The sequence below is a fragment of the Fundulus heteroclitus genome, unplaced genomic scaffold (assembly GCF_011125445.2).
Source record: "Fundulus heteroclitus isolate FHET01 unplaced genomic scaffold, MU-UCD_Fhet_4.1 scaffold_65, whole genome shotgun sequence".
NCBI classification, from domain to species: Eukaryota; Metazoa; Chordata; class Actinopteri; order Cyprinodontiformes; family Fundulidae; genus Fundulus; species Fundulus heteroclitus.
In genome coordinates this window covers 1,779,621-1,804,866 of record NW_023397088.1, presented here as the reverse complement: position 1 = coordinate 1,804,866, position 25,246 = coordinate 1,779,621, and the positions used below count along the sequence as shown (strand labels likewise).

Below are 25,246 nucleotides of genomic sequence, written 5' to 3'. Positions count from 1 at the left end.
TCCCGCTGATCCTAAACTTCTTGAATGAAAATATTCCCAGGCATGTTCCACATCAAGTATCTGACAGACATTTTCCAAATTACAATTGTACAAATCATGAATAAAAGCCTGTTCATTAAAAGTTTTAAAACACCTTTTAAAAACATAACAAGGTTTATGTTTAGGTAGTTTTGTGTTTCTTATACAAGCAATCGCACAGTGATCACTGACATCATGACAAAAATTCTGCCTCTGAGAATCTCTGCTGAGCCCAGTGGTCAGATTCTCCTGTCATGATTTGGGTTTGATCAGAACCCAAATGCAGAAGTCAGGACACCAGGAGCGAGGTGAATAGAGACCTTAGTAAACCAAACTAGACAGACTGCAACAGAGCAGAGACAGCAGGCTGTGGACAGCAGAGGATCTGACATGGAGTTACTGAACCAAAGGACATAAATTCTGGAGAGTCTGATGACTGAAAGCAACACAGGAGGAAAGGAACAGATCAACAACAGCTGCTTTAGTAGTGTCTGAAATTCTTCAGCCTGGGTAGATCACACCTTTATGGCTAATTATAGATCCATTTCTAAGCTACCATTTGCTTCAAGAATTTCAGAGAAGATTGTTTTCTGTCATTTTAGCTTGTAGCCATGTACAGCACTTTGTTTTAGCTGCTAGCTGCTTTTAAGCGCTTTGTAAATAAAGATGGTATGAAAATGGTTATTGACAGCTGTCTTACCGTTGATCTGGGGGTCCAGGATAATTACGGAAGTGTATAGGAATATCTTTGGACAGGTCACTCTGCAGAGAAACACAGCTGGGTGCTGGAGACGCTGCTCTGATCTCCTCCATGTTCCTCCAAATGTTCCTCTGTGTTTCCCAGCCTGAAGCTTCACTGAGAGAGAAACAGACAGTTAACATGTGATTCAGTTCCAGTTTTCTCAGCTAGCTGCTCTCTGAACCATCCTGTAAAGCAGGAGGCTGATTACATCCTGTGTAAAACTCTTAGTTCACCCACTGATGGCTCACAGTGTCTGAACATCACATCAGCTAATCACAGCAGAGAGTTTTTGAGCTTGGGATGATTTGGTTGTTGGTTTCTGCTGTAATATCAGAGCAGGGTGATGGCAGCTGTATGCTGAGGTTCTCATATTTCATCTGACCTGATGATCTCTACTAACATTTTTGTACTAAAAACAATCAGTGAAAAGCTGCTGATAGAGAGGACAGCATGAAAAAGGACCGTGTCTGCTGTGTTTCTCTTTTTCACTTGAATCAACTTGCTTTTGTTCCTAAAGTCATTAACAGCAGACCACTAGATGATATAATGAGGCTGAAACTGGATAGTTTCTCTGTGAAATATTTTTTTAACAGTTGGAATAATAGTTGTTGTTGTTGTTTTTCTTTTTAAACAATGTATAATTATCTTTATATTTTTAGTGTGAAAATATTGTGCCAGAAAAAAATAAATCAATAAAACAAATGTTAACATCAGTTTATGATATGACCAAATTCAAAGAACAGATGGATTTTAAATAAAAATGTAAAACTTTCATTGACCATCAAAAATCCACCTGCACAATTTCAAATTGCTTGGAGTGAAAGTCTCTTAAATAACTGTTATAAACCTATCAAAAATAAATTCTCTACTACTACTTTATAGTTTTATTGAGTCAGAATAGTTTTCTGTCATCATGATTGTTTGCACAACCAAGGAATTTGACTTTGGTTCCTTTTAACTGACTTGTAATGATCCAGTCTGCCTCCCTGTGCTCAGCAACAGTCACCATACAGAAGGAAGATTCTGCTCACCTGTGCTGCCTCATTTACCCCACATTAAGACTGAACCTGTTCGTTAAACATATCAGCTTCATTCAGTCCGTGTGTCTCCCCCAGATTATTGAAAGCCTTGTGACTAAATATATCCAGCAGTCCATTTATCCCTGATCACCATCTCCTGTTCCTGAATTAACATAGTGTTAGAAATACTTTCCTTTCAACTAACTATTAATTAACATCCCAGAATACAACTTTAAGAGCAGCAACAAAAATGTGATTATCCTCATATTTAACAGACGTATATGAAACCGAGTTTGGTTTGCATCAAAATATAATGACGCTTTTGGGACCAAAATACAACTATGATCAATATTCTGACAGTTTAGTTAAAAAAGTTACAAAAATTAAGTCATTTAGAAATTCATAGTTTGAAACTAGGTGTTTACCTTTTTTTACTCCAGTCTCTCTATGTTTAAACTTTTAATAAGCAGCTTAAACATGTTTCAGATGTCAAAGAAGGTCAACTCTCACACTAAAGCAAATATGTAGCTCATTTAAACTAACTTCAGTGAAGTTAAGCTTCATCCTGGGTGCGCTGGTGGGGCAGCAGGTAGAGCGACCCATGTACGGAGGCCTTAGTCCTCGACGTAGTTGACCTGCGTTTGAATCCGACCCACGGTCCTTTGCCCCCTCTTCCACCCCCTTCCTGTCAGCCTACTGTGATGAAAAGTGAGCCTCTGGGCTGCAACCCCCCCCCCCTCCCCCCAAAAAAGGTTATGCTTAATCCTCAACTTATCTGGTGTTATTCTCACCAGAATCTGATGATCCACATTATTTCTTAGATTTTCAGGGGTAGGGTTAGGTCTCCCCTCTTCCCTGATAATATTTCATCCTTCCAGTCCAGAGCCATTACTGCTCTGTGACAACAGTCTGAGCAGGCATAACAGTGGTGGGTTAACTATATTGTTGCTTGTGTAGGTTCTGGGTTCAACTACCACTCTGGGTCCCTGAGCAAGACCCTAAACCCCAGATCGCTCCCTGGGCGCTGCACAGTGGCAGCCCACTGCTCCCCAAAGGGATGTGTTACATGCAGAGAACAAATTTCATTTCAATGTATGCTAAAATAGACTATAAAGATTATTATTATCATTATTATTATCCCCCCCCCCCCCCCCCCCCCCAGAAAAAAAACACACACACTGTGTTCTAAGAGGGCATCAATATTTGGACCCAGTGGTCAGATTCTCCTGTCATGATTTGGGGTTGATTAGAACCCAAATGCAGAAGTCAGGTGACCAGGGGTTTGTTCTTCGTACGTTGCTTAAAACATCCGAGATCAAATGAGACATCCAAGATGACTTCATCCGGCTAATCATGATCCGGCTAATTGGGTTCCTCGAACACACCTGTTGTTTATGGTAATTATGGCTGGATTGAGTTATCTGAGATAACTGCGCGTTCATGCGTTTGTTTAAAAGGGGAAATGTATCGATAGTAGAAACAATGATCAGCAGCCGAATTTGAGTCATTAATTAAAACGACAGGGAGCACCTCAAAGTCTGCTAAAGCCAGGAGAGAGGGCGGGCAAAAAGCAGCAGACAAATTAAATTTGAATACTGTCCATGATAGATGTTTCTATCACTTTCTACAGTATGTATTTTTGCTGTTTAATAATTTCATATTTACTTTGTTCTTTTATGTCAGAGCCTCCACAGGACCCACTAGAACATGGGGAAAAAAGTGAAGTACAAGAATATTCTACAAAATGGTAGCCTTTAATTATTATACTTTATTTTAAAAAGCATCTACTTCCTCTTTTTTAAAAGCCACTGTTAAAGTGGCTACCATTTCTTCAAGAATTTTAGAGAAGATTGTTTTCTGTCATTTTAGCTTGTAGCCATGTAAAGCACTTTGTTTTAGCTGCTAGCTGCTTTTAAGCGCTTTGTAAATAAAGATGAGTATGGTTATTGACAGCTGTCTTACCTTTGGGCTGGGGGTCCAGGATTATTACGGAAGAATAAAGGGAGATCTTTGGACCTGTCACTCTGCAGAGAAACACAGCTGGGTGCTGGAGACGCTGGTCTGTTCTCCTCCATGTTCCTCCAAATGTTCCTATGTGTGTCCCAGCCTGAAGCCTCGCTGAGAGGGAAACAGACAGTTAACATGTGATTCAGTTCCAGTTTTCTCAGCTAGCTGCTCTCTGAACCATCCTGTAAAGCAGGAGGCTGATTACATCCTGTGTAAAACTCTTAGTTCACCCACTGATGGCTCACAGTGTCTGAACATCACATCAGCTAATCACAGCAGAGAGTTTTTGAGCTTGGGATGATTTGATAGTTTCTGCTGTAATATCAGAGCACGGTGATGGCAGCTGTATGCTGAGGTTCTCATATTTCATCTGACCTGATGACCTCTACCAACATTTGTACTGAAAACAATCAGTGACCAGCTGCTGATAGAGAAGACAGCATGAAAAAGGACCGTGTCTGCTGTGTTTCTCTTTTTTAACTTGAATCAATTTGTTTTTGTTCCTAAAGTCATTAACAGCAGACAACTAGATGATATAATGAGGCTGAAACTGGGTAGTTTCTCTCTGAAAATGATTCCGTATTAGTTTTCTTATCTGTTGGGTTTTAAATTCAACAATCAATTTCAGATTCATTGTGAGGAAAGTTTGTCAGGAAAAACCAGGAAAACCTTTGTCTCCACTAGGGCTGTGCACAAAAATCGATACAAAGATTAATATTGATGTTTTTAAAAACAATTTAATATCGATATTCTAGCCTTCAATGTCGATATACCTCCCAACCCCTAGGGGGCGCTATTACAGCACGCCATTACTGTTCACAGCGAGGAAGAGCAAGTGAGACTAATTTGCGGAATAGCCGACAGGATTTTAGAAGAGTCTTTGTCCCTAAAATCAGACGTTTGGGCACATTTTTGGTGTCTGTGACACGTTAAATGCATTGAACCAAATGTACTTTATTTTCCTATTAATATATAAGTGTTCAATAAATTGAACATAAATATAATATGTGACACGTTTTGTTAATTGAATGGCTGTGACCATTAATTTCAAAGTAATAAATATCGATATTGGAGTCATATCAAGTCAAGCTGAGCTATATCAAGAATCGTATCTAATCGGCTCATCCTAGATGATACCCAGCCCTAGTCTCCACGTAGCGCTGGGCTGAGCCACCTTGTCGGTATACATCCTCACCATCTCTCTGTCTGCTATTCTGCCTCTGCGAATCTCTGCTGGACCCAGTGGTCAGATCCTCCTGTCATGATTTGGGTTTGATCAGAACCCAAATGCACAAGTCAGGACACCAGGAGCGAGGTGAATAGAGACCTTAGTAAACAAAACTAGACAGACTGCAACAAAGCAGAGACAGCAGGCTGTGGACAGCAGAGGATCTGACATGGAGTTACTGAACCAAAGGACATGAATTCTGGAGAGTCTGATGACTGAAAGCAACACAGGAGGAAAGGAACAGATCAACAACAGCTGCTGTAGTAGTGTCTGAAATTCTTCAGCCTGGGTAGATCACGCCTTGATGGCCAATCATAGACCCATTTCTAAGCTACCATTTGCTTCCGGAATTTTAGAGAAGATTGTTTTCTGTGATTTTAGCTTGTAGCCATGTACAGCACTTTGTTTTAGCTGCTAGCTGCTTTTAATCCCTTTGTAAATAAAGATGAGTATGGTATGGTTATTGACAGCTGTCTTACCTTTGGGCTGGGGGTCCAGGATTATTACGGAAGTATAAAGGAAGATCTTTGGACCTGTCACTCTGCAGAGAAACACAGCTGGGTGCTGGAGACGCTGGTCTGTTCTCCTCCATGTTCCTCCAAATGTTCCTATGTGTGTCCCAGCCTGAAGCCTCGCTGAGAGGGAAACAGACAGTTAACATGTGATTCAGTTCCAGTTTTCTCAGCTAGCTGCTCTCTGAACCATCCTGTAAAGCAGGAGGCTGATTACATCCTGTGTAAAACTCTTAGTTCACCCACTGATGGCTCACAGTTACTGAACCAAAGGACATGAATTCTGGAGAGTCTGATGACTGAAAGCAACACAGGAGGAAAGGAACAGATCAACAACAGCTGCTGTAGTAGTGTCTGAAATTCTTCAGCCTGGGTAGATCACGCCTTGATGGCCAATCATAGACCCATTTCTAAGCTACCATTTGCTTCCGGAATTTTAGAGAAGATTGTTTTCTGTCATTTTAGCTTGTAGCCATGTACAGCACTTTGTTTTAGCTGCTAGCTGCTTTTAATCCCTTTGTAAATAAAGATGAGTATGGTATGGTTATTGACAGCTGTCTTACCTTTGGGCTGGGGGTCCAGGATTATTACGGAAGTATAAAGGAAGATCTTTGGACCTGTCACTCTGCAGAGAAACACAGCTGGGTGCTGGAGACGCTGGTCTGTTCTCCTCCATGTTCCTCCAAATGTTCCTATGTGTGTCCCAGCCTGAAGCCTCGCTGAGAGGGAAACAGACAGTTAACATGTGATTCAGTTCCAGTTTTCTCAGCTAGCTGCTCTCTGAACCATCCTGTAAAGCAGGAGGCTGATTACATCCTGTGTAAAACTCTTAGTTCACCCACTGATGGCTCACAGTGTCTGAACATCACATCAGCTAATCACAGCAGAGAGTTTTTGAGCTTGGGATGATTTGATAGTTTCTGCTGTAATATCAGAGCACGGTGATGGCAGCTGTATGCTGAGGTTCTCATATTTCATCTGACCTGATGACCTCTACCAACATTTGTACTGAAAACAATCAGTGACCAGCTGCTGATAGAGAGGACAGCATGAAAAAGGACCGTGTCTGCTGTGTTTCTCTTTTTAACTTGAATCAATTTGTTTTTGTTCCTAAAGTCATTAACAGCAGACAACTAGATGATATAATGAGGCTGAAACTGGGTAGTTTCTCTCTGAAAATGATTCCGTATTAGTTTTCTTATCTGTTGGGTTTTAAATTCAACAATCAATTTCAGATTCATTGTGAGGAAAGTTTGTCAGGAAAAACCAGGAAAACCTTTGTCTCCAGGGCTGTGCACAAAAATCGATACAAAGATTAATATTGATGTTTTTAAAAACAATTTAATATCGATATTCTAGCCTTCAATGTCGATATACCTCCCAACCCCTAGGGGGTGCTATTACAGCACGCCATTACTGTTCACAGCGAGGAAGAGCAAGTGAGACTAATTTGCGGAATAGCCGACAGGATTTTAGAAGCATCTTCGTCCCTAAAATCAGACATTTGGGCACATTTTTGGTGTCTGTGACACGTTAAATGCATTGAACCAAATGTACTTTATTTTCCTATTAATATATAAGTGTTCAATAAATTGAACATAAATATAATATGTGACACGTTTTGTTAATTGAATGGCTGTGACCATTAATTTCAAAGTAATAAATATCGATTTTGGGGTCATATCAAATCAAGCAGAGCTATATTGAGAATCGTATCTAATCGGCTCATCCTAGATGATACCCAGCCCTAGTCTCCACGTAGCGCAGGGCTGAGCTACCTTGTCGGTATACATCCTCACCACCTCTCTGTCTGCTATTCTGCCTCTGCGAATCTCTGCTGAGCCCAGTGGTCAGATCCTCCTGTCATGATTTAGGTTTGATCAGAACCCAAATGCAGAAGTCAGGACACCAGGAGCGAGGTGAATAGAGACCTTAGTAAACAAAACTAGACAGACTGCAACAGAGCAGAGACAGCAGGCTGTGGACAGCAGAGGATCTGACATGGAGTTACTGAACCAAAGGACATAAATTCTGGAGAGTCTGATGACTGGAAGCAACACAGGAGGAAAGGAACAGATCAACAACAGCTGCTTTAGTAGTGTCTGAAATTCTTCAGCCTGGGTAGATCACGCCTTGATGGCCAATCATAGACCCATTTCTAAGATACCATTTGCTTCTGGAATTTTAGAGAAGATTGTTTTCTGTGATTTTAGCTTGTAGCCATGTACAGCACTTTCTTTTAGCTGCTAGCTGCTTTTAATCCCTTTGTAAATAAAGATGGTGTGAGAATGGTATGGTTATTGAGCGCTGTCTTACCTTTGATCTGGGTGTCCAGGATTATTACGGAAGAAATTTTTGCACATAAACAACGGCTGAATGTTATTCTGCACACTGTTTTTCTCCTGCATGGTTACATTCTGATCACTGCTGCACTTTATATTTTAATGTTGCCTTATTCCACCTGCAATCTCATAACTCTGTCTAGCTACTAAAAACAATCAGTGAACAGCTGCTGATATAGAGGACAGCATGAAAAAGGACCATGTCTGCTGCGTTTCTCTTTTTCACTTGAATCAACTTGTTTTTGTTCCTAAAGTCATTAACAGCAAACTCGGCGCTGCATCGTGGCAGCCCACTGCTCCCCAAAGGGAATGTGTTAAATGCAGAGAAAATTTTTATTTGAATGTATGCTGCAATAGACTATAAAGATTATTATATTTGGACCCAGATAAAAGTTTATACATGGATTCTAAACATCAGATACATGAACTTTATTGAAACCAGAAACAGTTATTCTTACCTTTTGGGGGAAGGAGAAGAGTCCTTCTCCTTTAGTCATGAAGTAATCTCCGTTATTTCTGAAGAAAATACGTAACAATCGGTTCCCACTGGCTCTCTGAACTGTCCTGTAAAGCAGAAATCTGGTTACATCCATGCATGTAGGAGATCAGACATGAACACTAAGAGGCTGCAGGTACAGTCTAAACTGATTAACATATTATTGTATATTGTAGACACAAAGATGACAAGCTGTTAGTGGATTTAACTTAATTTACTTTTAGCATTTACAGCATACCTGTAAATGTAGTTATGACCAACTGCTGACAAATGGGACCCGCCCTGAATGGCTGACAGAGGGCAGAACAGCCCCAGAAGGAGATGGCCCTAACCAACTATCGGCCAATGACCTGTCTCTCCACAACATGGAAGCTCTTGTCAGTCATCATGGCGGCTAAGATAAGTGGGCACATGGATCAACACATGACTCAGGCCCAGAAAGGCATTGGTAAAAACACCAGAGGAGCCAAAAACCAGCTGCTGGTTGACAGAAGAGTCACCTAAGATTTCACTAGGCCTCTGCCTCCTTCTTTGTGCTTAGTGTATAGCCTGTGGATACTGGGATTGGGGTGGAATCCACCATGCATCGTGAGTAGCTTTCATGTTTTAACATCAGTGGTCTGGATTTCCTCCTTTGGCCAACTCATTATCCCAGCAGGGTATCTGATTGCTGGCAAGGCAGAGCTGTTGATTGACCAGACCTTGTTTTCACTGAGCTGTCTTCTCAGAACTTGCCTTACTCGTTGCAGGTATTTCACTGTTTCTACTTTCCTTGTGGCCTCTTCATGGTTGCCATTTGCTTGTGGTATTCCAAGGTACTTATAGCTCTCTTCAACATCTGCTACTCTCCCTTCTAGGAGTGCAATATCCTATGTATGGATTACCTTCCCTCTCTTTGTCACCATCCGGCCACATTTCTCCAGCCTGAATGACCTTCCGATGTCCCTGCAGGAGATCCTGGTGGTGTGGATCAGCGAGTCAAAGTCTTGCTTACTCTTAGCGTACAGCTGAGAGCCTGCAAGGTGAAGACAACACTTGGGGGCAGTAATCCCCACTCTGGAGAAGTGGCTCCAACAGATACCTGGAGAAACATCAGACATCTCAGTCCAGAAGAGCGCAATCTTAAGGACAGCTAAGATTCTAAAGCCCCAGTTCCAGGCCGAGCTCGGTCCGAGCTTGGATCAGTTAACCAAGCCAAGCCTCGTTCTGACGACCGTTTACACATCACATTATCTCGGTTCCTCCTCGCCTCCTAGTGACGATCTGCGGTACTACTGCTCTCTGGGATTGAAGGAGGGACCAAGCAAATCAAAATGGCGGCACCCGTAACATTCAGGCAGTTATGCTTGGTTATAATTGTGATACGTCGTTGTTTGCGGAGAGTCAGGCAAAGACGGCAACTTTTGGTGAATTTACTGGACAGAGTCGGCTTTTGGGACGTGGATAAGACAAACAAACGTCTAATGAGGATTTAGAGATGCAGGAAACAACGACAGACGCTGAAGTTCATCACACTGCTAAGCAGAATCATTACTGGAAATCGTGTGTCACGGTAAGGAAGCTTTTAGTATTATGAATGTCTGAAATGTCCGCTGGCGGTAAGGAGATGACGCGGTCTGCTCATGCGCTCTTTGTTATTAGAGAACCGAGCTACTGAAAAACTGGGCCGAGTCCACACATGGAACTGGTCTGCATTTAGCGCGGTCCGGTTGTGTCTGGCTCGGTTCAGTTCAGTTTGTGTTCCATTTAGACTTGATAGTTATCTTGGTTACCGAGCTCAGGCTGGTATCGGCACGGTTAAAAAGGGGTAGTGTAAATGGGGTATTAGAAGAACCCTCAAGCTCCCAGGCCTGTGGTAGAGGACCTGAGCTGGAGAAATGGAGAGTCATCCACCCTGATTAGCAGTATGAAGGGTCGGTGAGAGAGCAGTTTTTCTTTTTATATGAATATCCTCTAACGACCCAGAACAGTGACGGGTGGTCATTGATTTGCATCTGACTTAGAATGCGCGTAGAAGGACGGGCCTCCATGTCCTTAAAAACAGCAGCGCACCAACAGCAGGTTGCTCTAGTGTGAGCCACCAGAACTGACAAAGACTCCTGGATAGGTGTTAAAAAGTTTTCAGAAAGCCTGAGCCAAAGTCCAGTTGCTGAAACCTAAGAATACACAGATTACTCTGGTTACTCATGATCGGGTGTTAGGCTTATGGTCCTGTTTTGCATGTGAGCAACTGGTTTTATCACCGTTAAACTAATCGATCCACTATGTAAAGCCACTCATTATAAGGTTTACCTTCAAGTCCTCAGACTGAAAGAGTCTCATAGAGAACAGACGAAACATTTTAACAAAGAAGAACCGTCCAAAAAACCTGATCAATGTTTTTCTAACTTTATTATTCAGGTGCATAAAGACTTGATTACTCTGCGTTTAAGAATGTTTTTTTAGTTTGAGCAGAAATTAACAGAATGAGCAGAAATTAGGATGTCTCTAAATATCCTAAAATCTGTATTCATCTTCTAGAGTAAAATGATGAATTAGGATTTTTTTTAATTAATCGTAAACTCAGTCTCTTCTTTCTTCACTTCAACTACTAAGAATTAAAACCAAGTAAAATTATTGTAAAACTTTTGTTTATAATTTTTCACTTAATTAAAATGTGTCCATGGCGGAGAACTGATACAGCATGTTCTATATTAATTTATCAAATAATGTTTTTCCTTTGCTCAATGTTTACGTCAATGTTTACCCATATATTTTACTCTTGGTGTTTTCTTTAGAGCCAACTTAAGATTTTAGATTTAGTTAACTTTTTTCTTGTATTCTTTACTTCTTTTTCTGCATCACTAATAATTGTCTGTTTTCCACTGTCACATCTGAATTTCCCCATTGTGAGACATTAAAGTTTAGTTTAATTTAAAATTACTTGTAATCGAAGCAGCTGTCACATGAAATTTAAACTATTTTGGAGTTAAAGTCCCCACAGACCCTAAAAACTCTCCTTGCTTAATCAAAGTTAATTAATGTTTTAACAAGCATATAACCATATTTTCATATAGGACCAAGTTAGTATGGATAGCTTCTTTCCTTATTATCTGAAATTATTTTAAAACAACATTTTCTGTTTATTCAGGCTATATTTGTCTCACATGAAAATTAGTTAGATGAGCTGAAATATTTAATTGTCACAAAAAGCACATCAGGAAGAAATGTTCTGTTCTTTTAGTATAACAATAGCAGTGTTGCTTAACAGGAACATCTAAACGCACCATGACCGTCATGAATCGTCACAAGTCAGTTCCTGTTCTCACACAGAGCGCTGGTAAACAGGAGTTTTATGGTCGGCTGCCGTTGGAACCAGTCAGGACAGAACCAGGCGCTGCCCCAGCAACCTTTGCTTTACCAGAGATCTGAGTATCATTGCTCCTCCACAGAGCCAGAAACTATCGTTAGAAAGACATTTATAGCTGCTGACACCAAACACTGTAAACAGCGCTGCATACGCAGATATAAAAAGTAGCTCTGTGTAACAAAGATCTGGATGTTAACAGAGGATCTAACAGAGCTCTGACTCTTTCTCTTCATAAAGAGAAAAACTCACTAAGCAACAGTAAAGTTAGAAGAAAATGGGATTTTACCCTCAGTTCTGATAAAAACTTGTTTTAGGACATTGTTCTTCGGAGACAAAAGTAAGTCTGAGCTTCTGTTTACTTTTCTCTTCCTGCGTCAGTGTAACATGAGAACCTGGAAGAGTTCAGACCCCTCCTGTCCTCATTTAAAGGAAGTCAGCTGGGTTTCTCTCTGGTCTGTCACACAACATGATGTGTTCAAGGACATCCAGTAATATTCATGGTATTTTGTCATATGAAGCCCTTCAATGAGACAAGATGATATTTTCTGGTTAATTAAATATATGACAGTCATTTTGTCTGCTGCTCTATTGTTCTACTTTAAATCTTGGCATTTCTAGTTAAATTTCATAAACAACACCTCCCTGGACTCCCACATGTATCAACCCCATCCATGAGTCACAGTTTTTTACCCCCAATTTAGATTCATCTGTATTTAAGCTGCTTGTCATTTGTTGACGGGTGTTGGTGGTTCTTTTTGGTTACACTGGAGGCTAGAAAAGAAGAAGAAAGCTTCCACAGATGTCATTTCTTGGTTTGTTTTTTGACCGCCTTTTGGGTCCCACTAACATGCAGGTAGTGGGACCCAAACGGTGGTCAAACGGCAGGTGACAGTAAATAACAAGATAGGTATTTACTTAGAGTGATTTGTTTCATTCTTAAAAAGTCTGTAAAAACATAGCTCAGTTCAAAATTTTGTCTCAAAACAAAACTCATTTCTTCTCACGTAATTTGAACATATCGTTGATCGTTATTGTTTAGGTGAGAAACTGAGACGTGTTGTAGGTTTTAAACCGATGCCTCTGCAAGTAAATACAACAGCGTTCAGGAGTCACACAATCTGTCATTTCAGGAATGTATCTAAGTCTTTCCCCAGATTTATTTTTAGTAAATGAGCTGTAATCACTTTTTGGCAAGTGAAATAATTTTTTGGTGTGGGAGGGGTTATGTTTAGCAGGATATATAAAATATAATCCGTCTAAATGAAATAAAGCCATTTTAAACAGAACTGGGGTCCGTTCTTCGTACGTCGCTAACTCAGTTAGCAGGATTTCATTGTTGACGATTTGGCATGATCTTGGATCGTTTGGTTCTTCGAAAGACTTCCTGCACTTGTTGTCATAGCAACAAGTGCGCCAGCTTGAGCCTGCTCCAGAGCAGGCTTATTTCATGTAAACAAGATTAGATCACGGCTGTATAAGCGAAGGAGATAGGGAAGTCTGCCGTAGCCATGTCCATTTTTACGACAGCAACCTGTTGCGGAAAGTGCAAGAATAATTTCAGAGTTTTTCGAATTAATCGCGTATTGCGCAATAGACAGGATCCTTTAGAGCAGCGCGACAGTGTAGAGATTTTTCTTGGTGGCTGTTATAAACAGACAAACACATCATTTAACAGTGGCTTTTAAAGAGGAAAAAGTGGTGTTGGAGCCATAAATCTAAAATTTTAAGTTATTTGTATGGTGGTTTGCTTTTTAGTTTTATCCTATTCAGTAAGAAGATTTGTTCGGGCCATTTTATTGTGAAGTTTAGTTTACTTTGAAAGGCTTGCTTCCTGTCGAGCCGTATATTGTATTAGAAAAAACTATGGTTGGATTATCTAGACACGGAGCGATACAGTTTTACCGTGTAAACTGTGTATGACTTGGAAAAGGAAGATTTTCATTTTTTATGGATAAAGATTGTTTTTTTTTTTTTGTTAAAATTCCCAGTTTGCACGTGTCCTTTACTTCCCGTATCTAAGGAATGACACTGAAATTTGGATCTCTTGACATAACAAGTGCCTTTTTAAAATACAGTATAATAATTAAAGGCTACCATTTTGTAGAATATTCTTGTATTTCACTTTTACTTGTCCCCATGTTCTAGTGGGTCCCGTGGAGGCTCTGACATAAAAGAACAAAGTAAATATGAGATTATTAAAATGCAAAAATTAATACTGTAGAAAGTGATAGAAACATCTACCATGGACAGTATTTACACATTAATTTGTCTGCTGCTTTTTGCCAGCCCTCTCTCCTGGCTTTAACAGATTTTTAGGTGTTTTAATTAATGACTCAAATTCGGCATAACCTTCCATTAAAAGCTTTTGTTCTGCTGGGAGAAAAACTGTGGGCGTTCTTTGGCCATGCTGAACAGCCAATAGCAGCGCTGCTGATCAATGTTTCTACTATCGATACATTTCCCCTTTTAAACAAACGCATGAACGGGCAGTTGTCTCAGATAACTCAATCCAGTGATACTAATCGTAAACAACAGGTGTGTTCAAAGAACCCAATTAGCCGGATCATGATTAGCCGGATGAAATCATCTTGGATGTCTCATTTGATCTTGGATGTTTTAAGCAACGTACGAAGAACGGACCCCTGATTAATTTCAATATTCATATAAAAGCCATAATCTATTTTTGCCAAGTCGTCCTATTTTGTCCTTTCTGTTAATTTATGCAGGGTGGGAAGTTCAGATCAAGATCAATCAATTATAATCCTTCCTTGCACCTTTGCAATTGGGCACATTACTATCTGTACTAACATTTTTCAAAATAAATAGAAGTAATGCCCTCTGTAAAAACAAAATACAATAAAAAATATATATTTTTAATCATTTATTGAGTAACATCCATCACACTACAGTTATGTGACAGAATGGATCAACTCTAAGCAAGCACAGTGCAGATAAATCGTCAAAAGTTTATTTTTATTGTTCCATTTAGAAAGTAAATTTGCAGTTATTTATCATGGCAAACACGTGAAACTGACACTTTCACGCATAGAAGAGGAAAGGAAAGATAAACGAGACACACTTTTGATTGGTCATACAAATAAAAACTGTTTCATTAGCGTTGATATTGTTTGATTTTAAGAACTAAACCACAGAGAAAGACGCAGGCCATGCTCGCTCCCGCGGTAAGCAAGTTCCTCTTCCTGCTGCTCCGAGAACGCGCAGGATGATTTTATGCAGACCATGACTTAAAATGGCGTGACCAACGTATGCTCCATATAAGTTCTCCATAAACAACCCTTCTCATTGCATTTTTCATTCCGACTGATCTTAATCGATCACAATATTCCGATTGTTAGCTATTGTGACTTTTCTCTTTAGGGCATCTAGAGTGGGTTGAGAGACTCAGAAGTGAAACGACAGACGTGTCAGAAAGTCGTAAAGAACCCGTTTAAATACCAGTCTATCTACATAGTGGCATTTTGACCAGTAAAACATGTTAATCATAATATGTTTCTCCTCCCCTGTACTTAATTCAGTCCTACATCCTTGATCACTACGTTTATTTCTAGGGGGACGGGAGGATTATCACTCAGTTTTATGACGTCACAGCACATTTTAACCGACTCGCACTTACAAATGTTTCAACAAAAGTTGGTTCTCACTGAGACGGAAGGGTTCGGTCCTTTCTCTCTTCCACGACCCGAAAACACAAAAAAAGCTTTTAAACGGAACCGACACAGTTTAAAGAACCAGGACTCACCCAACAGACACACCGTCAATGCCACAGAATGCTCCACAAAAATGGAGTCCAGAACCGATGGAAAAAAGTTATGAAGAACTTTCAGTTTCAGTTCTGAGCTGGGTGTGTTCTATAGAGCTAAATTAGAGCCAAAAGTTTTGTTAATTTGAAAAATGAAAACTTAATTTAAAACGTAGTGTTCTGACTATATTTTGAAAAGAGATAACCAACATAAATAAAAAAATTGGTGTTTTTTCCAGTTTTACCAAAACACTGATTTGATTGTGGAAGTATTTTCAGTTCAGAATCAAAGCTCTTTTTTTTACAGCTTCAAATTATAATGTTTTTTTTTTCACTTTCAGATCTTTTTTCCCCCAGTCTTCAGACTTTTGGCCCCGATTTTGCGAATATGATGTCTATGCCGATTTTGCATCTGGGGCGTGGATACAAAGGAAAGGGGCGTGGAATCATAAAACTTAGGAAGAAGACACACTTCTGGTATGGTGCCTTAAGGAAACGTAGGAACTGTGAGAATTATGGCTCTGCTTATTATATACATTTGTGATTGGCAGTAAACAACTTAATTCAACTAACTAATTTCGCTTTCCAGTGGTGTTTTAGACAATACGTGTCACCAATCACACTATACGAGCACTAAACTGTGCCACTTTTGCAATGCTACACTTAAATAATGGACATTTCCCCTTACATCCTGAACGCACCGCCGTTGGCGCCAGCCCACAGGTAAGACAGGTGATTTAAATAAACCGTCCTAAATAGACTGCTTGGTGACATTATACCACAGTGGCCAGGGGTCCGTTCTTCGTACGTCGCTAACTCAGTTAGCTGGATTTCATTGTTGACGATTTGGCATGATCTTGGATCGTTTGGTTCTTCGAAACTCATCTTGGACTTGCTGTCATAGCAACATGTGCGCAAAGTTGAGCCTGCTGCCGAGCAGGTTTATTTCATGTAAACAGGATTAGATCGTACTGGAGGAGATAGGGAAGTCTGTGTCTAGCCAGCGCACTTGGACAACCTAGTGGCAGAGGAAGGGACAGAATTGTGGAACACCATTTTTTTTATGTTCAATAAAACACGAAACAAATAATGCTAAAAATACTTTTTCTTTTGTTGAAGATGCCGTTAATATAGGGAACAGATGGCACCTTGATTCATTTTGTGGGAAAAAAAAAGAAAGAAGAAAAAGGGTTAAACATGTAAAAGTAAAAAGAACCCGTTTTTTTTTTTCAGCCTTCTTATTGGTGGCTGTTTAAAAGAGACAAACACATAATTAAACAGTGGCTTTTAAAAAAAGAGGAAGAAGTTGCTTTTTAAAATACAGTATAATAATTAAAGGCTATCATTTTGTAGAATATTCTTGTACTTTTTCCCCATGTTCTAGTGGCTCCCATGGAGGCTCTGACATAAAAGAACAAAGTAAATATGAGATTATTAAAATGCAAAAATTCATACTGTAGAAAGTGATAGAAACATCTATCATGGACAGTATTTACGCATTAATTTGTCTGCTACTTTTTGCCAGCCCTCTCTCCTGACTTTAGCAGACTTTGAGGTGTTCACTGTCGTTTTAATTGACTCAAATTTGGCATAACCTTCTTTTAAAACCTCTTATTCTGCTGGGAGAAAAACTGTGGGCGTTCTTTGTTCATGCTGAAAAGCCAATAGCAGCGTTACTGACCATTGTTTCTACTATCGACACATTTACCCTTTTAAACAAATGCATGAACGCGCAGTTGTCTCAGATAACTCAATCCAGCCATACTAATCGTAAATAACAGGTGTGTTTGAAGAACCCAATTAGCCGGATCAGGATTAGCCGGATGAAATCATCTTGGATATCTCATTTGATCTCGGATGTTTTAAGCAACGTACAAAGAACGGACCCCATGATGAGTTTCGAAGAACCAAACGATCCAAGATGATGCCAAATCGTCAACAATCAAATCCAGCTAACTGAGTTAGCGACTTACGAAGCATGTGTCCCTGCAGGAAGCTGCTGCTCTCCCTCTGTGTGCCATGCAGCAGCGCCACCTGCTGTCCACACCAACTAACTGCAGCCATCAATTATCTGAAGGATCAACAGCTGCAATAATTACACTTCACTCATTTCTAAACACATGAATATATGACTGAGAACAGAAGCGCTTCTACCTTATCTACTGTCACACAGGATGCTGCATCACAAACAGAACCAGTCTGATATTAATGTTATCAGCAAAGAAAGCAGAACAAATTGCCAACAAACATCAGATTTCTTCATCCAACCATCCAAGCTGAGATTTAACTGGAGGCCAACAGTTCAGAGCTCAATGTTGCTTCAGTCCAGAAGGTGGAGCCCAGAACAAATGGACCTTTTCCAGTTTTTACTCTGCAGCACATCTGGACCACATTCAGACTCTTCAGGAAAAATGCTGCTTATTTTTTCCTGGACTTTCCTGCTTGTGTCTCTGACTCCTTTATTGTCGGCTATATTAGATGATGCTGGATTCATGGTGAGGATATTTACAGAGAGTCTGCAGTCATTTCAACAAGTCCTCCCATTGTTTAGATCCTGGCTCACTGAAAAGGGCTCCTAGAAAGTAGAGCTGAACAATATCAGGAGAACATGGCTGTACAACGAGCAGACAGGACCCACCGGACTCTGGTTAGGAACATTTTTACTTCAACTTCCCAGAAACCCCTACACCACTCCCATATCTGTCATGGTGGTTCATCTGGACCTTTTCTCTCCATGGTTCTGACCTCCTCAACCCTCTTTCTCCTAGAAATCCATCATCCTGCCTGTCTGGGTCATCTTGGGGTTCTGGGACCTCCTGTAGTTTGGCTGCTAGGCCGAACCAACAAACTCCAGCTAGAAGCTCCTTCTAACAGCTCCAACACTGAACATCTCTAGCTGGGCAGTCTTTCCATGAAGCTTTCTGCTTTCAGCCACATCCACCACACTCTTTTCCTCCCAGCTTCTCTGGTTCTGGTCCCGTTCTGACTGCTGCCGGGTCTGGCTCTTTATTTTTCTCATCTTGGTCCTTCTGGCGTCCATGTTGGATCTGCTCCCCTCTGCTGTGCTGCTGAGCAGAACTGTTTATGGTTCTTCACAGTTTCCCTCTGCTGGACTTTTTCTTTGAGATTTGTGAGCGTTAACTCAGAGTCCATTGGTACCGGTTCAGACAGCTTTATGTCCTTTTATCCCAGCTACAGTTCTGGCCCGTATGAGTATGAGTCTTCTTCCAGTTCTCCAGAACCACAGTTTCCTGCCAGTTTGTGTCCAGCTGTAATAAATGGTTCTGCTCTCTCTCCATCTTGGTGACGTCTGGAACTGAACTGGGCTCTTTTAAAGATGATGGAGGATTTCCCCACATAGTGCTGCTCAAACACAGCTTTTCCAGCTCCAGCCATCTTTTCTCTGCTCTAGTCAAAGGTCCAACAGCTAAAATGTCATCTGCAGCTTCTCCCACAGCAAACAGGAGGGAACTAACTTGATCTTCCTCACATTTCTCATCTAGAGCTGCTGCAGTCTGAAACCTCTCCAATCTTCTGGCGAGTGTTTATAAAATGATGTTAGAAACACTCCTATGAAATAGAAAATAAAGTAATATATAACTGGAAAACAAAACAGAGATCCAGGAAATACATTTAGATGAATGTTTTAGTAAAACAAGAATAATTAAATAAAAAGTAATTCCAATAACACCAAATGTGATCTCAGCAGTGTCACAATAGTTTCTAACAATATTCACCTCTCAGGTTTATCAAGTCAAACTGCTCTCAGTCCAAAACATCACTTATCAGGTCAGCTAAAATTGACTAAATACAGATAATTGAAGCCAGAATAAAGCGCTGCAGGCCTGAGTCGTTGCTTGGGTTTGTTGTGGCTAAAAACAAACATCCAGTTCACTTGCTGAGCAAACCAACTAAAATCAAGTGAACTTGTTAGGTTCATGGAGCCCAAATCCTTTAGAGTTTGGACTGGAAGGGGAAAGCTAGATGGGGATCCCTTTAATGTGCAGCTGGTCCAGATGAGGAGGCAGGTGAGGGCAAAGGTCAACCTTCAAGGTGGTCCAGGGCAGCAACATGTGAAGCCAAAGCAGCTGAATAACCAACGTCTGCTCTTCCAGCGGGTCCAAAGATTGGCTCCTGGTCCACTCTGGACATCAGCATCTCTTAGCTCCTATTCAGTTATTTACAAAACTCATTTTCTTCTGATATCGAGTCAGTAAGAGTTTAACTGGACAATAATGTTAGAAATTATTCAATATACAGTAAAACCAGCTGCTACAGCATTTAAATACATGCTAATAGTGCTTAGCAATGCTAACTTTGGCTCAAAGCATCATTCTGAAGCAGCAGAAAAAACAAAGACTTTTATCTTCAGTTTGCTTCTTAAAGTCTGTTACTATTCTGTAACTTTGCATTAACCTCAGTAGTAGACAGCTTTAATCTCTCATCGTTATAATTCTGCTCCACACCGGGCCCTCTGGCTTGTCTGCTCATGCCTGTGCATATTCTCAATCATCAGAGTCATGGCAACTACAACAGGATTAAATCCAAGGTTAGCAGACTTTCACTCAGTTTCTGTGAAAACATTTCAACACCTGATCCAGGAGTCTTTGACAATCCTGGAGGCTCTCAGTTGAGCAACATGGAGTTTAGGAGTTGCTGTTTTTAGGCAATAAATCCTGACAGGAAGTTGGAAAGAGAAAGAAACTTTAACTGGAGCAAAGCAGTGAAGAAGAAAGCAGACTTTACCATGAAGATCCTCAGTGTGGATCAGTAGAATATCAGCCAGATGTCTGCAGTTCAGTGTCAACACAACTTTCACATCACAAATATCAGAACTAAAACATGGAGTCTGACCTCAATATCTGTAGTTTGCAGAGGGGAGTCTGGAGAAAACCACAGAGCTCCTTCACTCCAGCATCTTTCAGGTCTTGGTTTCCGCTCAGGTCCAGTTCTGTCAGATGGGACGGGTTGGACTTCAGAGCCAAAACCAGGGAAGAACAGCTGATCTCTGACAAACTGCAGTTCCTCAATCTGAATAAAGAATAAAAGATTTGAGCTAAAGCCAACAGGATGCAGGTTAAAACTGAAATATGAACAAATAAACAATAAAATGTAGAAAATTTATTTCCCTGAATGTAAAAGTCCCAGAAACATGATGAACTGATGTCTGATATTTGATCCAGTAGAACTGATTTAAAGAGATAAACCCAGCAGAACCAGAACATGTTATCATGACGTGTGAAGGTCCAGATCAAGGTGTGTTTCTCAGCAGTGGCGGCTGGTGATGAAGATGTTCTGGGGTTAGGGTTGGGGGGGCACTAGAGGTTGGAGATTACCACACAACAATAAACTCTACTTGAACATAAATCCATCCATGATCACTTGCTGCTGCTGGATATTTAAGTCCGATCGCTCTGGCGTCTGTTTAAAATGCTGCTGTCTTCTAGTCTGGGTCAGGGTTCTGGTAGAACAGTGGTTCTCCAACCCATAATGTTCTAAACATGGATCATTTAACAGAGTTTCAGCTCAGATTGTTTTGGATTTATCTTCAACCTAAACCAGCAGCCTGCATGGAGGGTTTTCTCTAAGGAAACATGGCGTCTGTTTAAAGTTCTGCTCATTCAGTCCCTGATCACTGAACATTGGTCCCATGTTCTGCTGCTGGGCTCAGATGTTCTCCATCATACTGGGGTCAGTTGTTCTCAGTGGGTCTCTGTGTGTCTGGTGGGTCATTCTGAGAACTAAAACCTACGATGAGGAGACTTTCTCCACCTCTGGCCCTCAGCTGTGGATCAGCCTTCCTGAAGACCTGAGAGCAGCTCAGAGGTTTAAATAAATAATAATCATCTGGATTGTTATTTCCATCTTTGTGAACCAATGAAGAAGTCACGTGGCTCACCGGGGATACCCAAGAGAGAGTTGGAGCAGATGAAGAAAACAAACATTAGGCTTAAGCCATGGATTAATGATGAAAGTATTAGCTCCTTCTGACGTGTACCAGGTAAGTTAATGCCAGAGGGATATAACGGAGAGAATGGTGACACTCCCATAGACTTCTATAGAAAGAATGGAATGAAGTCACATGGCTCATGCAGCTGCAAAAAGCTCCAAACAGATAGTTCCTGCATGGTTGGAGATTGTAACTGCAACGGTCTCTTCCTACTCTCCTCGAGAATGAAACCAAACTAATTGTCTTTGTGTCTTTCTTTCCCTGTGTAGTATGATGTTGTAGGTAACCTGACAGCAGTTCATTATCTGTGTTTCGCAGTAATTTTCTCCAGTAAGTTGATAAAATTACAACATTTTTCGCATTTTGAAGCTTTAGCTGTCTGCTCCATACTAAAATAAGTCAACAGTGACATTTCATGTAGCCAGTCCGGACAGATTTAAACGGGTAGTAATAAGTAATAGTAATATCATCTTTATTGTCATTGAAACATTTATTACAACGAAATTTGTTCTCTGTTTTTAACCCATCACCCTTGGGGAGCAGTGAGCAGCCATGTGCGGCGCCCAGGGGTTAAAGGCATACTATGCAACATTTTTCAGTTAATTAATGTGTTCCATACCGTTTTGGATGATTAAATGAGTCATTTCAGGTTGAACAAAGGTTTTCTCGGCCGCCCTGGTGGTCTGTGGGGGAAATACCGCACTTGCAATAGCGTACCGCGAGCGAGCTATTTTTAGAAACGTAACGTCACGATGACGTCACATCACGTGGTACGCAGTAGGGCAAACTTGCATAGTCTGCTGCTGTTTTGCTGTAAAAGAGACGTGCGTTACCCTTGGTTTTACTCGGTAAACGACTGCTTTTTCCAAATCTAAAACCATGGTTTTTAAACATTGTTTCTATGGAACGTGCAACAGCGACTCGAGGTACGCTGATCGGCCGCATATGAAGGATGTTTTCTTCAAGACTGCCAAGGAGAAATGTGTGCGCTGGGTACACCGGTGCGGTCGCCCTACACAACAGTTCAACTCGGAAAAAGTTACCAAATTCACCTACATATGTAGCAAGCATTTTGTCGGAGGAAAGGGCCCAACCAAAGAACATCCTGACCCAATTCCAGCGACATCAAGTAGTGAACAGGTAAAAGAGTATTTTGGTGGCCGACATGTTAATAATAAAGCGCCTGCTACCATGATAGCATATAGGCTACCATGGTAGCAGGCGCTAACATGATACCCTGCTACCAGGATAGCTTACTCAAAAACATTTCAAATAAGACAAACATTAAACACCGATCCCTGGACGGTGATTACAAACAAAAAAACGGCCGACGACGCCATGAACGCCGCGCAGGAAAAAAAAACAAAGCTTACCATTCGATCAACTTGGCCCGTTTTCCGATCTTTTTAAGCCCTCGACACTCAAGCCATCGTTTGAGCTGAAGGTTGGTGTGTTCTTCGACAGTGCGACCAGTAATCCGTGCGCCTGGGACATCATCTTGGGAAAGTTTAATGGCTGCAAAGTCTGTCATATCGCTGGTTCTGTTGCGCGTGTAATAGCTGGTTGCTACGGGCGTTCTCTACCTGTATGTCCTACCTAAGCGGCAAAAGGGGAGTTGCTCTTGAGACGGTGACGTCACGTGCACAGTACGCCATTGCAAGAGTCCTCGGCCCGCACACACAGGTTTAGAAGTCTCGTGCAAGACCGCGAGAGTCGGTCTTGCTTTACGACGAGAACTCCATGTGTTTTTGCCCTGCTATTCACTATATGCACGCGCGAAAGCAACAACAAAGAACCGCGTGTTAACGTCAAATAAACATGCAAGCATATCGAGTTTTATTATTATAATTATTATTTATTTTATTTTTTTTTTGAATGTTGGCGAGACGCTACCGCGGCGGCCGTGGCGGCATCTGCGGGAAACCTGATGTTCAAACTTTCACTGTGTTAGTCATTGTTTGAACTGCCGTTTTTTTACTTTTCGTTGCGTTCGCCTGTCTGCTAAGCTCAAAACAACCACGCCTGGCTTGACGGAGAAACCAGAACAGCTGAGCATCTTTACGACAGTGCACTTTTACTTTCGCCCTCTGGGGGGAGCCTCGCTGGAAAATCAACCCCGGTTGCATAGTATACCTTTAAGGGTCTTGCTCAGGGACCCAGAGTGCAGGTACTGGGGATCGAACCAGGTACTTGCATCCTTCTCTGAGTGCAAGCGCGCTGCTCTAACCACTAGGCCAACACCCCCCAAGTATTAAAGGGTGTAGCCCTTTAATACTCACAAATTAAATGAATGGGCTCTGGATTCTATCAGTCTCTTCAATGTTTAATTACAAGTATTTTTTGGGATTTATGCACGGTATTAAATTTTAGCACTAAACAAATTATGAAATTATGAGGCACAGACTAAATCACCACCTGACACAAGGTAGAAAGTGTTAATACCCCCCCTTTATTTAAAATAAAAAAGGTGAATAAAATAAATGTACTTTAGGACCTTTAAATAAAATAAAGACAACTAACAAGCTCTTGTCTGTTCTTCTAGCATTCAAGTAAATAATATTTGCTTACATTTTTATTAATTAAAACTAAAGCCGGCAAAACCCAAGCTAACCCTGCGTTGCAGGCCTGTTTCAATGATTGTGACTATGGAGACCAAACTCAGTAGTTGCTTCACTCAAAGAGCAAATAATATAAACTAAAAAGGTACCTTGTGCCAGATGAATAATAATCCTAACAGAAACTCTCTGCTCCGTTTAATCCTCCTCTCCAGTGGAAAAAACTCGGCTCCCACAGTCGCGGCTCCGCCTCCAATACTAGGCCACCTGCGTGGTCCACACCCATCACAAACTCCTTGGCCGTTTCTCAATTCACGAGAACGCGAGTATGGACTCGCGTTCTCGTCAAGTCTGTTCTCGGTAAGAACACAGGAAGATCGGACTTAACGAGAACGCGAGCACGCAGCATGTATTGTGTATTGGAACAGAAGCGTGCTCGTGAAAACGTTTTTTTTTATTAATTTCTAAAAAGTCTAATAAAATATCAAAAAAAAAATTACAGAACTGTGGGTTTAAAACCAGCAATAGCGGGAATTTCTGGGGAGTTGTAATTGTTGTAGTTGCAGAGGCGATTCAATCTTCTTTAAAAATCAGCACTTTGTAGAAGCAAAATGAGCAATACGAGCAATGTTGCTGTTGCTTCGGTCGTTGGTCAGCTTTACCAGCAGGCTGAAGAGGAGGTGATGCAGTTGAGGAGGAAAATCCGAGCAAGGAGAAGATTGATGCAGCAGAGGAGGCTCAGAAGGCAGGCTTTGCTCACCCATCTATTGCCAACTGGTAGGCATTTTAAGATTGACAGCCTATTTCCTACGTTTATCTTTAAAAAAAACATTGAGCATGGTAATAAAAACGATATCAGGTTGAAATTGTGACTATTTGTCTATAAATAATTAAAATGAAGACCCAATTTTAACATTAGAAACAGTATGACAGTAAAGTTAAGCTACTTTATTGCACCTACTGACCTTCACAGCATTGATCATTAAGAAAGGGAAAAAAACAAATTTTTATGTCTGTCCACCTTTACAGTGATTAATCTATAAATTATATGCAGTCAGTTCAGCTCATTTTTCAGTGAAATGGTAAAAATACCAGAGAAGGGAAGCCATTTGTTACATTTACTATACTTGACTAATTTTACAACACTATACATTTTACCTTTTCTTTCTTGAGAACTATAATTTCTGCATGTTAAGCAGTTATAGTTTTATGGTGTGAAAAGATGAGAATTGAAAAAAAAACAATGATGGTAACATTTGGCATTTTTT

At 40.8% G+C, this 25,246-nt stretch overlaps 1 protein-coding gene across 1 annotated transcript in view; it reads right to left on the bottom strand.

Annotated features, from left to right (window-relative positions):
* LOC105923771 overlaps positions 1-25,246 on the bottom strand; it is a gene marked incomplete at its 3' end in the record, with an annotated part of 780,934 nt that overhangs the window by 29,640 nt on the left and 726,048 nt on the right. The window contains exons 10-12 of the mRNA XM_036133613.1: positions 6,090-6,245; positions 5,494-5,649; positions 3,742-3,897 (exon numbers count right to left, since the gene is read on the bottom strand). Coding sequence (XP_035989506.1) covers positions 3,742-3,897; positions 5,494-5,649; positions 6,090-6,245 — 468 coding nt within the window. The remainder of the gene's footprint in view (positions 1-3,741; positions 3,898-5,493; positions 5,650-6,089; positions 6,246-25,246) is intronic.